Here is a 17,308-nt window from a genome sequence, read left to right as displayed (position 1 = left end):
GTTAAAACATTTTAATAGATTCACGACCACGAGGGTTCAACTGGTTTACCTTTAAAAAAAACATTTGGTGTTAGATTAGCTGCAGTATAGCCTACATTCATAGCAACACCGTTGGATAACTTTTATCAACTATTTATATGTTTAATTGAACGGATAAAACGAATTAAGGAAATACCGGTAGACGAGGAAAACATGATACAAGAATCTCTCCGGCTCCACCAACTGCCAAACGTGGTCGAGGGAGAAACTTCATTACCCATAACGCACCACGATGGCTATTAGTCACATGATATTCCTCATGACCGTGCTGCTCCTGCTACCAGGACCTGTCAACAAAGAACTGCAGACAGATACTACACCTATATTTTCACAACATTTGGCATGCCATTTCTAAATACTAGTAAGATACTAATCGACCCGACTTATTGAATAAGTATTATTTTGTCTGTTGCTAAAAGAGGTGTATAACGATGGCGGAAGTGGAGGATCAGGTAAGCATGCTGCTAGCATTAGCTGACCAGTATAAACAAACATCTATCCTTAGAATAATAGTATTGATAGACAAACATAGATCATTTATGAGTACCAGTGTGTTAAATAATGAGTAAGAGTGTAATTTGTTCATATCTGACACTAGATATTCAATTCGATTTAAATATAAAAACTAATCATAGCAACTGTTAACCTGCAAACTGCTCATAACACTTGACAATGAAAACTTTAACTGAATCAACTATTTCATGTTCATTGTTGACGTATTTTTCATTCAGGAGAGGAAGTCCAGTGAAGAGTTCACAGATGATTCTGAGGTGAGAAGAATACTACTGTAATGATGCTTATCATTCTAAGAACACTTACCAATGTTCCACAGCCTTTTAGCACAGTAGCACTGGCTTATACTTCCATCATCTAGGTGTGCTTTAGCATGTAATTAAGTTGGTGTGAGTCTCTTTAGAATGAGAAAAGAGGTGGACATATTAAACTTGGAGGCATCTGCCATTCATAGTAAACTACATGTGACTGATGTCTTGTAGATTGTTTGTATGATTGTTTATATATACTGAAATACAAGTCTCCCCCAAAAAATTGGGAAAATTTTGAAATAATTATAAAGAGGTTGGACAAAGGCAACTATTCTGATTAGTGATGAATAAACAGCTGTGTGTCTATCAGGTCATATTGCAAGGCTTTGCTCCAACCTATCCTACGAGTTTTGAGCTTTGAGGTCAGAGGTCATCGTAGCCTCCTCTTCTACATGTAGAGCTTGCTGTCATGGAGAGATGGGCCAGGCTAAAAACATCATTCACATCTGGTGTTCTAAATTAAATCAGCGCCATGCACAGAATTTTGGTTTTCCCATCTTGTATTTAGAATTGTACTAATATTTAATCCCGGTAAAATACATGTTGTTTGCCATGTGATCTTTTTTAGTCATTTGTTAGTATTAGTTAGTTAGGTGCAAAGCTACTCTAAAGGCAACTCAGTGGAACAAAGAAAAGGCAACTTGGGCATGAGTTTAACAATGGCTTCTCTTTGGTGATGCTGCTTGCTGTGTTTGTTTGATGCGCCTTTGAGACCCGTGACAAATGCGCTCGCATCAGAGCTCTCACAAGCAGAATACGGGGAATAGCCAGGATATGGGGCCGTCGAGCAGAGACAGATTGTTTTTGGAAATAGCATTTTCTCCACGCTACCAACCACCCTCCACATCACCCTCCAACCCATTGGCGCCATAATGCATACAATGTGTCGTGGCGGCTTGCGTCCTCGCAGGCTCCACAGACTGTGTAGGATCGGTTTAAAACTGGGTTAGGATTCAAATTCAGGCTGTGACTGGCCGCAAATGTGGGTACGCCCTGGAAAGTCTGAACTTACAATAAGTTATACACCTTGTGTTCGATTTTACAGTAGACATATTCATGCTTATTCTCTTTGGTTAAATGTGGATATGAAAATGCACTGGGCTATGTTAACATGCTTGTCTATGGTCACTACACGGTGGTCTATGGTCACTACATGGTGGTCTATGCAGTCTCCACGTGGTCTATGCAGTCTTCACTCTATTGTCTACATGTTGGCTTATGGTCTCTACGTGGTGGTCCTATGTGGTCTCCACATGGTAGTCAATGTAGTCTCTAGGGGTGTAACGGTACTCAAAAGTCACGATTCGGTACGTACCTCTGTTTTTAAGTCAGGGTTCGGTATGTTTTTCGGTACAGCAGTTTTTTTTTTTTAAATTATCAAAATCTTTTTTTTAATTTGATTTATTAAATTGTATCAAACAAATGCCTAACACAAATGAAAAGACATCAAATACAATTGAGGATAAAAACACAAACAAGTCCAGGACTTATTTCCATTGTGGTCCTCAACACAAAACATCAGGACAAGACAAGACATTCACTATGTCTTCACATAGTTGGCTATTGTGCCACGTGGTGGTCGATGGTCTCTTCGTGGTTTTCTATGGTCACTACATGCTGGTATATGGGGTCACTACATGCTGTTCTATCGTCTCTATATGCTTGTCTATGGTCTCTACATGCTGATCTATGGACTAATTAGGATAGTCTCTACTCTCTACATAGTGTCTATGGTCCCACTTATGATAGTCTATATATATGGTGGTCTACAGTCTCTTCATGATGGTCTAATGTACATGGTAGTCTACAGTCTCTTCATGATAGTCCATATATGGTGACTGTGTCTCGCAGGAGGAAGAGAGCGAGGAGGAGCCCAAGCTGAAGTACGAGCGACTGTCCAATGGTGTGACAGAGATTCTCCAGAAGGATGCGGCCAGCTGCATGACCGTCCACGACAAGGTACAGCAGGGACGAGTCCCACTGTGGAGTCTCATTGGGTGAAATGGTATGACATTGATGTTATACTAAATGCTGATAGAGGTATAACATTGATGTTGGCCCGTATCATCATTGTTTTACTATATATTCCATCTGTGTCATATTGGGATATGGAACTTTATTTCTCTGGGTCCTTTGTTATCATTTGAATATTTCAAAAAGGTGCCTCACATGAAAACTCTAGAATGAAACGCTAAAAATTAAAAATAAATGTGTGAAGAATATAAAAATACAGGGGGAATATATATATATATATATATATATATATATACCATTTCTCTCTTGCAGGGAAGAGTTGGTGTTAAAACCTCAATAGGAACACGTGATTGAGATCAACCTAGAACATCAGCTGCCATTGTTAACATGTTGGACACCAACACCATGTTAGACTCCTCTCACCTCTTCACCTGTTCTCCTCCTCTCTTCCTGTACCCCAGACCTAGCATCTCCTCTCAACTCCTCTCCTCCTCCTGTTCTCCTCCTCTCCTCCTCTCCTCTCCCCCTGCACCCGGAACCAGTCTCTCTTCTCACCTCCTCCTTTTCTCCTATTCTCCTCATCTCCTCTCCTCCTGCACCCCAGACCTAGCCTCTCCTCCCACCTCCTCCTCTTCTCCTGTTCTACTTATCTCCTCTCCTCCTCTCCTGTCCTCCTGCAACCGGGAACCAGCCTCTCCTCTCATCTCTCCTCTTTCTTTTCTTTATTTTCTGTTGAATGTGGATATTTTCCAGAGGGTTGTGTTTTGACTAGATTTTTAAAACATGTTGCAGTGGGGGTGGCAGGCACGACATAACTCACACCTTATGTCTCAACACCTGATGTTTAAGAAGCACTGTTGATTTCCATGTCTTTTATTGTATGTTTTATCTGATCTCCTGTTGCTATGGTTTCCAATCTGACTGCCCTGACTGTGAACCGTGACCCATGCCTGTGCTGTGTTCCGACACGCGCCCACGTTTGTATCTTCCTCCATCTAACCCACACAAGCTGTCATCGCCCTTAGCAACTACCCCCTCCCCGCACCCCCACCAGCACCAAGTGCAACCAGCCCATAATAGTCTGTTTCCCCACATTTTAAGTGGCTGAATTGGAATTTCATTTGAACAATTCCGTGTGGATGAATCCCTTTAAGAGAGGCGGAGGCTGCCCTGGCTGGCCTTTTATTTATTTATTTTGGCTGATTTTATTTGGGGGGAAGGCAAGCAGTAGGCCTGTCTGACACGCTCAGCTGTGCCTGTAAATATAAGCATTTCATTATAGAACGCACTGAAGCCTGAGGGGCTCACGTGCACGTGGCCCACACGCACGCACGGCCTGGGAGCGCGGCCTGGGAGATTTGGGGGTGGGGGGGGGGGGTGAGCCGGTGAGTTTTGGTGCAAGGGCACACACTTAATCTAACACTGAAAGACCCCCATTCTATAATGTTTCTGTCCCAGTGAACCTGCATCTCTTACACACACACACACACACACACACACACACACACACACACACACACACACACACACACACACACACACACACACACACACACACACACACACACACAAACCAGTTGCTGTTTAGCGGCTGTAACGTCTGGTTAGCAGTGAGCTCAGGGCCAGCGCGAGAGGAGCCCAGATTTACATTGCATTTATTATGTTTAATCCTTTTAATATGAGGGAGGAAATACCATTTCACACTGTCTGCCTTAATAAACGGCCCCCCCTCCCTCTCTCCCTCCCTGTAATTTCACAGCCTACGCCCCCGAGCCCCCAATTCTGCCTCCCCGGCCCCCCTCCATCCTCCTTCACCTTCCCCCTGCCTTAAAAAACTATTTAGTCTTTAGTCACTTATTTATTTAACTCCTGGTATTCGTCAGCAAGGGTGTTTTCTCCTATAACATGTTGGTGATTAACATGTGAGCGGTTTGTTCCAGTTCCTGGCTCTCGGGACTCACTTCGGGAAGGTGTTCCTGTTGGACGTTCAAGGGAACGTCACGCAGAAGTTTGAAATCGTGAGTGTTTAGAAAAAGAAACACATTTTAAGTGGGGCTTTTTTTGTTGTATTTTCTTTGGCGAAAATGAAATAGTAATCAACATCCGATTTCTATCTTACTTAAAAAATCTTAAAAAATCTTAAATGTCATATACAAATTTAATATTATTTTTCATATCCTGTGGAATTGCATTATTATTTTTGTATCTTGTTTTCATTTTCTTTATAGCACCAATACACTACAATCATTTCCTTGTGTGTGAAAGCTGACACTGCAATAAAAGAATCAGGAAATGTTATTACTGATATCTAGTTACTTATCATGCATTGAAGAGCTGTCATTGAGAGTAAGTACAGTAAATCTTGCTAATGCACAAAACATGCTCCTCTATGAAGGCAAAGTTAGCAGAAGCATATTGGTTCCTTCCAACACAGTCCTGTGTTTGGAGAGGAGATCATATGTTTGCAACATACGATAAACAGGAAGCTGAAGGGAAGAGGAAGGAACCAATATGCTTCTGCTAACTTTGCATCATATATGCATCATATGATGTGGACAGAGAGAGACACTCTTGGACTATCCTCACTCATTCCCATGTACAATATTGCTATTAGTAAAGGCGAACATTGACTTGCACGTTGTAAACAAGGAGTAAAGTTTGGCTCTCTTGTGTGTCGGCAGAGCTCCGTGAAGATCAACCAGGTCAGTCTGGACGAGAGCGGGGAGAATGTGGGCATCTGCTCTGAAGACGGCAAGGTGAGCTCCCGGAGTTAGACATCCCGGCCTGTGGGGGTGACCATAAGGGGTACCCCCATCTCTCTCCAGTCATTTACAGGCTATTGTTCAACCCCAATGTCAGGCACACTATCTGTAGGCATCACTGAGAAAGAACCCTACCTGCTCATTTATGACTAAACAGTAAACAATATATGAAGGCTAATCATTTGAGCTTTGGTTCAGAAGATTTCCCCCCGTATTTCAAAGTTATGAAGTTAAAGGAGGAGAGAGGAGGGCGTGGTTCCGTGAGGCTGTCAGCCAATCATCAGCAGTCTGTGGAACTTCTCTTCCTGTTCTCCATGTGGTTCCCATCTCCTCCCTCGTTATCATGAACATGATCCAGCTCCATGCATTTCTCTGGGCCAGAGTGGCTGTCTGGTAGCACCCTGCTCTCTCCAGCTCTCCAGGGGCCCACCCGACAACATGTTGTCACAGGGGGGAAGAGTGGAGCAGACAATTAAAATGGATGCTGCAAGCGGTGGTCTGTCCTCAACCGAGTCAGTTGGCAGTTAATCCTTAAGAATCAAACGTAATCCTTAATCACCGATGCAGTCCCAAGTGGAGGGCTCAACAGGCCGTGACATGCCTCTTCCCTTTAAAAAGTTATTCGCTGCTGTTATTTTCTGCTTGTTGATGTGTTCTCTGAGCGGGGGTTGAGGGGACCATGCCCTGCCTTAAGGAGGAAAGAAACAAAGAGAGGTGCCCGAGTTGGAGCCTTACAGTTTGATGCTACCGTCTGAGCTAGCAGTTAAGTCAAAGATTAGGATCCGCCGTCCGCTCCCCCATAAGACCCGGCAGAATCATCCTGGCCACTAATTGGCTGCCCGGAGGAGAACAGGGGCCCAATCAAAGTGTTTTCCTGAGAGCTGGGCTCCCTGCAGGCGGGCGGCTGCAGACACAGCAATTAAAGAAGGAGAAAAAAGCAGGAGCATTCACTGTGTGACCTTCCCTGTCCCCACTCTGCTCCGCAGGTCCAGGTGTTCGGCCTGTATACCAGGGAGGGCTTCCACGAGAACTTCGACTGTCCCATCAAGGTGGGCCTCTGCTTCGCTTCCGGCTGGGTGCAGCATTGCAATGCTTTGCAGTGCTCTTACATCTGTCATTTAGCCATCAAAAACTATAAAATCATTATAAAAAATGTAATGCAATGTGTTACCTGGCTACATAGCCTGTGGGCTTCTTTGCCTCTCAGGTACCTAGCATGACTACTAGCTGGCCCGTGCCCTACCTAGCCTGTCTGTAACCTAGCTTTGTCATCTGACTCTTGTGTTGTCACCATGTTTGTTAGGTGGTGGCGCTGCATCCACAGTTCAGCAAATCCAACTACAAACAGTTTGTCACTGGGGGGAGCAAGGTAGGAGCTTATTGTTATTCTACATATTATCTCTATTGTGTTTCTGTTTGTAGTTTTGAAAAGGTTGTATGCTGTTACCCAAAAATGGCCTGCTTTGTTTTTCGTGCTATGTTTTCTGGTTCATTATCGACTAGTTAAGGTGATTCACATACATTTATTTGGATGACATATCATCTTGGCATTATAAAGATCCCCAGATGATGTCGCTGAATAAGTGACCTTTGACATACTTCCTCAGTATCACAGACACAGAACCAGAATTGTGAGTGTTGGCGTAGAGTGGACCTACAGGGGCAATTTTGCAGGAAGCAGAATTTGGCCTCCTTTATTGTGTGTCAGGGTTTGAAGAGTTGTCGGGTCTAACAGTGGTCCACTCATACCTAAGTATGTGCAAGTCTGAGCCGCTCTGGCCCAGCCCGAGGAGGTCAAGATCAGAATGGTTCCTGATGTCAGAACATCCGGACGCGGTATCATCATCATCCCGCTCCTCTCTGTCAGAGGCAGATAGTACTACGGTCCGAACACAAGGGGAGCGTGGCACGCTACATATCAGAGATGTCGCTCAACTCGTTTGGCTGACAAGCTGATCATACAGGAGAAACAGAGCAGGATGTGTTTTGACAGGGTAGGGAAGGCAGCGTTTCCCGCCATGACGAGCCCCGCGTTGTTACCTTCACCACTTTCTATCAATCAAGCTGATTTTCCCCCTGTTTCCTCGGAGCGGCAGAGGCCTCCGCCAATGGGGATGAAATCAATAGAAGTCAACTGATCCCATGGAGCCGGTTTAAACCGGTTTCCCCGCTTATCAGGATTAATATATCCTCACCACTGCTTGAGAGAGCATGGCTAGGGTGCTGCTTGTGTCCTCTGCTCCCTGACCTAAGGCTGAGAGTTATGTCAGCCATACATTAGCTGTGGTAAATTGGTGATTGGTTAATTTGTGGTGTGTTTGACATATATTTGTGGTATATTATCGCTGTAATAGCAGTATTAGTGATAATTTGTGATATATAATGTTTATTAGTGATGTTGTATGACACATATAAGCATCCTTGGACATATATCTGTATTTAATACAGTTTATAACTGATTGAACCGTTTTATTATTGAAATGATATGTGCTCATTTCTTTTCAGAAATTATCCAAAAAATCTTAATTCTTTACTAAAATACTATAATAATCTGTAATGCTTGTCATCTATATGTATCAAATGGACATCTAGCATAACACGCTGTATTATTGGTTTGCAACGGTCCTTTACTGCCCCCTATTGGCCAAGCTGCACTGCTGCACTCACAGCTATAGGTATTATACAATAGAATGAGGTGAGTTCGATTGACAGGTGTGTGTGTGTGTGTGTGTGTTAGCTGCTGCTGTACGAGAGGAACTGGCTGAACCGCTGGAAGACGTCTGTTCTCCACGAGGGGGAGGGAACCATCTCCAACATCCAGTGGAGAACTAACCTTATCGCCTGGGCTAACAATGTGGTGAGACCCCCGGGACGCACACACAGTTACTCATTCACTCCCACACACGCACACACAAAGTCACTCACTCTCAAACACTGAAGCATAAACACACACACACACACACATAATTAATCAATGATGGACTACACACAGACCCCCACCATGAACACATCCTCATCCTTTGTGCTCCTTCTTCTCTTCCTCAGGGGGTGAAGATCTATGACATCAGCACCAAGCAGCGCATCACCAACGTGCTGCGGGACGACGTGAGCCTCAGACCGGACATGTACCCCTGCAGCCTCTGCTGGAAGGACAACCAGACACTCATCGTGGGCTGGGGGAAGTCTATCAAGGTGGGACCTGTGGGGACGGGGGACTGGGTGGACATGGATTTGGCGTCCACACGAGTTCTAACACGAAAACACAGGGGGTCGTTTTTCTCTTTTTCACCCTGGGTGAAAAAAAGTGTGTTTGCAGGCACCGAAAACGCCGAATCCGTCTGGGCGGTCGGCCCAAACGTACAAGACTGTGTTTTTACACAAAAATTGTTTCCGTGTGGACGGGGCCTTAAACTAACCCTCAAAGACTATGCCAGCTGTAACACTTGTGAGGAACCTGTGTTGTAGAGGTAGAGCTGTTGAGGAGATCAGACGTTGAGTGCTGGTGGCTCTTTAAGGGTAGGTGAGTTGTATTGAGGGAGTGGGTTTACTATGGGCTGCTCTTCATGTTGGTTCTGATCACCAGATGTGTGCCGTGAAGGAGAGAAACCCGACCGAGCTGCGAGACCTTCCCAGTCGCTACGTGGAAATAGGTGAGCTCCATACATCATTTTAATAACTATACCACTAAATCGTTATACAATTTAAAAAAAATAAATGCTAATTTCAAGTAACAGAAGTTACATCATGGTAGGTTTTTCTACGATAACGGTGGCTTTTGTTGTGTCTTTCGGAAAACAGTGTCGGCATTTGAGACAGAGTTCTTCATCAGTGGTCTGGCACCTCTGGCTGACCAGCTGGTCACACTGTACTTCGTCAAGGAAAATGCAAAACAACTGGTGAGAAACACATGTTAAATAGAGCTGCATAACTCTCAACAACTAGTGAGAAACACATTTTAATAGAGCTGCATAACTCTCAACAACTAGTGAGAAACACATGTTAATAGAGCTGCATAACTCTTAATAACTGGTGAGACCACACATGTTAAATAGAGCTGCATAACAACAACTGGTAGGAAAACATGTTAATAGATAATCCTCATCTGTAATGTTTACAAACAATTTCTTTAATTGAATAAGCGTTGCTTATATGTGTATACACATATAATGTGTATACACACCTTTCTCTGTATATTATTTTGTGATTTGTTTTACAATTGTTCAATTAATTTCATTGATGTGTGTGTGTGTGTGCAGGAAGAGGAGGAGGAGTTCCGTGCGCGGCCTCGCCTGGACATCATCCAGCCGCTGGCGGAGAGCTGTGAGGAGATCTCCTCAGACGCCCTGTCGGTACGCAACTTCACGGACAACGAGTGTCGTGACTACCGCCTGGGTGAGGCCTCCCTCGCACGCACACACCCAGTACCGCTGGGTCCAGGTTCAGACCACCTCATGGACACACACACAAACACACACAAGCATACTCTGCACACGGCTGTATTCATAGACAAGAGTAATGGCCTTCAACCTGTGGGTCATGACAATTAAGAGGGGGACAGGGTGGCTCACAGGAAGGATTGTTAGTTGTGTTTTAATGGTTCATGATGAATGGGCACAATCCAAATAACAAGATGTCCACAGTCTACCTTTAGGCATCCCAGAGCACGATGCCCCCTAACCCCTACCTGCTCCTTAATGAACTTTCTATGTACTGTCTAAAGGGCTCTTTATGGTCCCACGTTCACAGAACGCAAGGGGGTTACGGACCCCTTACGTCCTTGCGGACCCTCCTTGAGTCCACCGCAAGGGCCTGACGTGCACCTCCCAAAAATTGTAACCTTCCGTCGAGGCGACGCAGCCGCAAGGGCTGTGATTGGTCCACTCACTAAAACCCGACGCAGGACCATAAACATTCACAACTACATTGAAGCGTCTGTGTGGTCTTTGCGTTGCCTGAACGTGGGACCATAAAGAGCCCTTAACCCCTAACCCCTAACAGCAGCAGAATTGCTCTAAGACTCTGTGGATGAAAGCGTTTGCTACATGACTAACTAGTAACTCTTGGTCCTCAGAGCACTCTGAGGGAGAGTCTCTGTTCTACATCATCAGTCCTAAAGACATCGTGGTGGCCAAGGAGAGAGACCAGGACGACCACATCGACTGGCTGCTGGACAAGAAGAAGTATGAGGTCCGGGCTCCAGTATCACCCCTTTTGTCATCTGTTTATGATGTAGTATGAGGTGACCAAATGAGTGAATATTGTGGTGGTGTGTTCCTCCTCCCAGGAGGCCCTGATGGCAGCAGAGATCAGCTTTAAGAACATCAAGAGACACGACGTGCAGAAGATCGGCATGGCCTACATCAACCACCTGGTGGAGAAGGGGGACTATGACTCTGCTGCCAGGTACTGTCAAACTTATACTATGTGTCTGAGTTTTACAAGTCTAATCATGTAATGTTATAATCATAGTATGAAGGGCTTGGATTTAAATTTGAAATATCTGTATGTTCAGATCGTTAAAACTGCCTGAATCCTATAGAATCCCATTTTCTATGATTCTTATGAAGAGACATATAGAATAATAAACATGTTTCTCTCATCAGAAAATGTCAAAAGGTTCTGGGTAAAAACATGGAGCTGTGGGAGAATGAGGTGTACCGGTTCAAGACCATCGGCCAACTGAAGGTGGGTCAAAGTCGGTCCTGGCTCACCCTGGGGGTTCTTCCATACTATGACATGTTCTGCTGTCTCCACCCTCCTTACTGTAACATGTTCTGCTGCTGTCTCCACCCTCCTTACTGTAACATGTTCTGCTGCTGTCTCCACCCTCCATTCGGTGACATGTTCTGCTGCTGTCTCCACCCTCCATACCGTAACATGTTCTGCTGTCTCTGCCCCCCAGGCCATCAGCCAGTACCTGCCCAGGGGCGATCTACGCCTCCGACCCGCCATCTATGAGATGATCCTCCATGAATTCCTCAAGACCGACTATGAGGTAGCAGGAGGGAGTGGGAGAGAGGGAGGGAGGGCGATGAAGAGAGGGAAGGATATACAAAGATGGGGGGAGGGATGTATGGTTGGATAGATGGACAGATTCTTGTTTGATACCTTGGGGAAAAGTCTTGGAGTGGAATAAATAATAATAGTATGTTCATAATGAATCAGCATATATCCTGGATGGATGGATGGAGGGCTGATGGAGGCGTCTCCACCCGCAGGGCTTCGCCACGCTGATCCGGGAGTGGCCGGGGGAGCTGTACAACAACATGGCCGTGGTCCAGGCGGTGGGAGACCAGCTGAAGAAGGACCCCACCCACCGCACGCTGCTCACCACTCTGGCTGAACTGTGAGGAGCCCTCGATCTCCTGAGCACCACTCCCACCATTGCCCTGACCCGCTCTACAGGACATTGTGGTTATATGTGTTGTGTTCACGCTATGACAGGTACACGTACGACCAGCGCTACGACCGGGCGCTGGAGATCTACCTGCGCCTGAGGCACAAAGACGTGTATCAGCTGATCCACAAACACAACCTCTTCACCTCCATAGAGGACAAGATCGTTCTGCTCATGGACTTCGATAAAGAGGTAGCAGGACTGAACACACACACAAATACACTCACTCACTCAGTCACCCACACTCTCTGTCTCTCTCTCAGGTTATTTCTCCTTAGTGCATACAGCAGTGTTCTAGAACCATGTTGAATTCTAGAATACCAGTGTATGGCAGTGTTCTAGTAGGTGTTCTTCTTGAATCCCTGCGTAACAAGGACCATGTGTGTGTGTGTGCATTGCTGTTTCCAGAAAGCCGTCGACATGCTTTTGGATAACGAAGACAAGATATCGGTATGTACCTCTCACATGACTTGCTGTTGCTAAGTTTAACGTTTAACTACTGTGGACTGATGAGCTCTCCCTTCCTGTGTAGACGGACAGAGTCGTGGAGGAACTCAGGGACCGACCAGAGCTGCTCCATGTGGTAAAACCTCTCAAACATACTACCGTCCTCTGATTGGAACGTTTTAAATTAGAGTAATTTAGTAGATGCTGGTATCCACAGTAAATCATCTTGAATCTTCCCACTTTGAGAGGTTGGGTTGGTTGAAAGTACAGATACAGCTGTGTATGATACATAGGATTGTTTATGGGGATGTGCCCAAATAGTTTAGAAATTATTTTAATCGTGTAAGTGTTAAAAGTGTAAGTTCACAGGCATTCCATTAGGGGTAGCTCAACAGGTTTTGTACCCCCCAGTTAAAACTAATTTGGGCAAAGATTATTTTCTGTATGCTGGGACTACACTTTGGAACAGGTTACCTGGTACACTCAAGTCAGTCAGAAACATAGGCAGTTTTAAGGCTTTGAAACAATGGCTTAGATGCCAATCTTAGGCATGTCTTAATTATTATCATTGTTATGTGTGACTTATATGTAGTTGTGTACATTTTTTTTATGATTGATGTGTGATTTGCTGCTACCTGTCCTCTTCTCCTGCCACACAGGGACCACAATGGAAATAAGTCTTCAGGCTTTATTGTGTCATCCCTGACCATTTATGTATTTTAATGTATGACACAGAGCGCTGTTCATATTTTATATCAAAAATGGTAAAATAAAATCAATCAATCAACTTCCCCTGCAGTACCTCCATAAGCTGTTCAAGCGTGACCACCACAAGGGCCAGCGGTACCATGAGCAACAGATTGGCCTCTACGCCGAGTACGATCGGCCCAACCTGCTGCCCTTCCTCCGGGACAGCACCCACTGTCCTCTGGAGAAGGTACGCTAACGTCACAGCACCCTTTTTCTTCAGCTAATCACAGTATTTTCTGTTACTCAAGCTAAACACATCACAGTAAGTTGTGTTACTCATTCTAAACCTATCACAGTAAGTTGGTTTAATCAAGGTTAGGGTTAGGGTTAGGGTTAAGACGGAATCTCTGTTATTTACACGTTTATTTCTGGGTAACACATTACGTTGTTACTCAAGCTCAACGGACACTCCTAGCTCACTTCCTCTTTCTGTCTCTCCATCTCTCCTCCTGTCTCTCCATCTCTCCTCCTGTCTCTCCATCTCTCCTCCTGTCTCTCCATCTCTCTTCATGTCTCTCCATCCCCAGGCACTGGAGATTTGTCAGGAAAGGAATTTTGTAGAGGAGACTGTCTTCCTTCTCAGTAAGTACAGGCCACCGGGCTCCAGTTTGTCCTCACAGTTAGAGCTTTACAATGACGGTCACTGGGACTGATGTGACACGGCTGACCGCTGACCCCGACCCCCAGGCCGTATGGGGAACTGCAGGCGGGCACTGCAGATGATCATGGAGGAGCTGGGCGACGTGGACAAGGCCATAGACTTCGCTAAGGAGCAGGACGACTCTGAGCTGTGGGAGGACCTCATCTCATACTCCATAGACAAACCACGTACGTTTCCTCCGTCTTTGTTCAGCTCATTGGATTGGTCAGCAGCAGATGAGTTCAGCCAAAGTCGAGGCTGTGCAAACAGTTTCACATATGCACTTACGTTCACGTAAGTGCTATTCAATTTTCCATTATATAGCACCTTTTTAAAATAAAAACTGTTTTTGAAGTGCTTTAGAAGAGTGCTCATTCACAAGTTGCTGTGGATACATACGCCCGCTCAACGTCTAGCAGTGAACAGTGATTCCTAGTGTGTGAATCACTGTCTATTCTGCAGCATTCATCACGGGTCTGCTGAATAACATCGGGACCCACGTGGACCCCATACTGCTGATCCACCGCATCAAGGAGGGCATGGAGATCCCCAACCTCCGAGATTCCCTGGTCAAGATCCTGCAGGACTACAACCTCCAGGTTAGAGGAGTCAGCCACCAAAGACCTTCTCCACCTAATGGCCATATTGGTTTGTTGGGTAGGGAAACCTACAATCTTCGTAAAGCAGGACGACTCAAGCCATTATTTTAGATTCTGTATTACCCCACCCAAGTAGCCTATAGAATGCATTCTCATTAAGTTGACATGTTTCCCCAAACATTCAAGAAGGTTTCCACAACCATCTAACCAATGTGGCTGCTAGGTGAATATCATTCTGTTATGCTTTACGATTCGGCACCTATTTTACTCCTAACTTTCCCCATATCTTCCCTCTGAGTTTGGGGTGTTTCCCCTTGTCCTTTAGAGGGTTTATTGTTGAGAGTTGTCTTATAATGTGGGCCAGTGAAGCCTGTTCAGAGTAATGATGATTAAGGGCTTGACTAATTGAACCTAATTGAACGAGGTCGAAGGCATCTGACTTCTGGTCCGACTACCCACCATGAACAAAACTCACACCATTTCAGAAAACGAATCGTTGTGATCAATGATCGTGTTTGATTAATGATTTGAGGAGGTTCCCACCACCTCTTCCTAACCACAGCTGTCATTTTCCTGGGTGTAGATCCTGCTGAGAGAGGGCTGTAAGAAGATCCTGGTGGCTGATTCCCTGTCCCTGCTTCAGAAGATGCACCGCACCCAGATGAGGGGGGTCCGCGTCGACGGTGAGTGCAGAGCTCATACTGGGACCTTTTTATTTTTTCACCATATGTGGCACCAAAGACAACGAAACAGATCTTCAAGATTGCCACTTATACTAAAATAACTAACATAAACGATCATATTTATCATACCATAAATAACCTATACAGACATAACATAATTCATGGATTGTATTTGTTTTATTTAACCAGGCAAGGCACTTAATACATTTAGTCATTAAAGGTTCCATGTGTAGGAATTAGTGGCATCTAGTGGTGAGGCTTCTCCAACAATGTTGGCTGGCCTGTAAGGTGCAAGTAGGTACCTTTGACGTCATCCTCTATGACAGCATCGAGTAGCCAATTGTCAAGACTATGGGTAATAGTTGACAAGTTAAACATAACATCAGGGCTTCTGTAAAAACATGGCAGCATAGTGGGCTTTGTGGATGAGGATCCACTCTATGTAGGTATAAAGGGCTCATTCTCAGGTAACAAAAACACAATGAATCTTATTTTATTGTTTTATTTTTAATTTTTATTATAAACTAATTAGAACCGACTTATGAATATTATATATATATATTATCTTTATATTATATAAAGTCTGTTGTTCTAGATGCCACAGAATTGTAAAAACGCCTTTTAATGAACATAACTATCATAACCAAAATAACCATTATCTTCCTGATTCTTACCAGATGAGAACATCTGTGAGTCGTGCCATGGGACCATTTTACCATCAGGTGGGTTACGTGTACCTACTCTATACTTTATTATTCATTACCCATTGGGTGGTCCTGTGTTCATGCTGTGTCTCTGTGTTGTAGACATGGCCCAACCCTTCAGCATGGTGGTCTTCAACTGTAGACACATGTTCCACAAGGAGTGTTTACCTTCTTCAGGAACCGTGAGTACCACAGGGCGACGCCCTCCCTAACGGCCAATGGACCAATAGGCTGCCTCCGTCAAGCTAGGGAAGGACGAGGTCTCCTTCTCTGTGTCCTTCCCTATTGCCTTTGCTTCCCCTTTTCGTATCTATTTTCCTACCTCCTTGACTATCTCCTTTCCTGAATCCTTTGCTATCTCATTTCCTATCACACTACACTAGCCTCCTCATGATCCAGTGGGCAGTAGCTAAACACTCACCAATCACACTGGTTTACAATCACATAGTCTGGTTGGCTGAAATTGATTGGTCACTTTGGTGCAAGGTGATGTCTATAGCCACACGTGACATCCCTTTGCACCACCTTGGTAGCCACCCCCTAACAGGAGCCAGCATAAATTTTGCTGTGGCACCCCAATTTACCTTCTGGGATCAATAAAGTAATATCTTACATTATTGCAGATTTTCAATGAATGCCTAGTATTCCTTGAGTTGTTTTTATACTTTAATTCATAACGTTTATTATTATTATTATTATTCTGAGCCATTGGTTGAAAGGATGCTGTAACCATGGCAACCGTGTGTTAACAGATTCCTGCGGTCCAGTTCTGCAACATCTGCAGTGCCAAGAAGAGAGGTCCTGGGAGTGGAATACTCGACATGAAGAAGTGACAAGCTTTGCTCTAGCTAATGCTAATGCTACTGCTAAGGCTAATGCTAAGTCGACCCCTACCAACATTATTTATATTGTTAATATTATTACTTTTACCTCCACACATTGCATCCTTTCATGAATAAAGACCATGATAAATCTGCTGTAGACTTTTGCAGATAATTGCAGATAATAAGATACTATTGCAGATAATTTTTATGAGGGTTTATTATTACTTAACCGTTGCACTATGTGATGCTTGTTCTCTCTGCTTGCCTTAACTTATGTATGTATGCAATGACTGCAAGTTGCAGAATAAAAATTACAACAAATGCAAAAAAGAATTGGTGGCTCTTCAGGCAACATCGTTAAGCTGTGATTTTGTTTGTGTTACCTGCATGTGTGTTTGTGTGTTTTAAGCTTTACATTTGAATAACTTGGTGGTGTAACCATGATGACCATCACTCATTGATTATTACATAGATTATTATCCATGTGTTAATGTAATGGAAGGGGGAGGACCATTTGTACACTACTTGACCTAGTTATTCAACAGTGACCATAATGAAAAATATTTATTTGATAAATATTGCTATTATGCTCATTGTTTATCTGAATGGAGAAACTAGTTTCCAAACTGAAGTGAAATACCTTTTTTCTCCCATTTCAGTATCTC

At 44.3% G+C, this 17,308-nt stretch overlaps 1 protein-coding gene across 1 annotated transcript; it reads left to right on the top strand.

The window, feature by feature from the left end:
* The first annotated feature begins 313 nt into the window (after positions 1 to 313).
* On the top strand, positions 314 to 16,896 carry vps41 (VPS41 subunit of HOPS complex). The gene is made up of 28 exons (XM_084475268.1): positions 314 to 491; positions 771 to 809; positions 2,715 to 2,822; positions 4,778 to 4,855; positions 5,519 to 5,593; positions 6,586 to 6,648; positions 6,903 to 6,968; positions 8,337 to 8,456; positions 8,645 to 8,791; positions 9,183 to 9,249; positions 9,398 to 9,495; positions 9,856 to 9,991; positions 10,671 to 10,786; positions 10,884 to 11,002; positions 11,203 to 11,284; positions 11,502 to 11,594; positions 11,818 to 11,945; positions 12,044 to 12,188; positions 12,405 to 12,446; positions 12,529 to 12,579; positions 13,243 to 13,380; positions 13,721 to 13,775; positions 13,881 to 14,021; positions 14,296 to 14,432; positions 15,016 to 15,115; positions 15,793 to 15,837; positions 15,922 to 16,001; positions 16,572 to 16,896. The coding sequence occupies exons 1-28, from the start codon at positions 471 to 473 to the stop codon at positions 16,650 to 16,652; spliced, it is 2,571 nt and encodes an 856-aa protein (XP_084331394.1). The 5' UTR covers positions 314 to 470; the 3' UTR covers positions 16,653 to 16,896.
* Positions 16,897 to 17,308: the final 412 nt, after the last annotated feature.

The sequence above is a fragment of the Micromesistius poutassou genome (assembly GCF_964030765.1).
Source record: "Micromesistius poutassou genome assembly, chromosome: 11".
Classification (NCBI taxonomy): Eukaryota; Metazoa; Chordata; class Actinopteri; order Gadiformes; family Gadidae; genus Micromesistius; species Micromesistius poutassou.
The sequence above is the reverse complement of the archived record's forward strand: the minus strand, read 5'-3'. Positions and strand labels throughout refer to the sequence as shown.

Excerpts from the sequence above, each read along its gene's own strand:
- vps41 (XM_084475268.1), top strand. The coding sequence starts at position 471 with ATGGCGGAAGTGGAGGATCAG. Across the intron at positions 5,594-6,585 it reads TCTGCTCTGAAGACGGCAAG|GTCCAGGTGTTCGGCCTGTA; the intron begins GTGAGCTCCCGG and ends TCTGCTCCGCAG. Across the intron at positions 11,285-11,501 it reads AGACCATCGGCCAACTGAAG|GCCATCAGCCAGTACCTGCC; the intron begins GTGGGTCAAAGT and ends TCTGCCCCCCAG.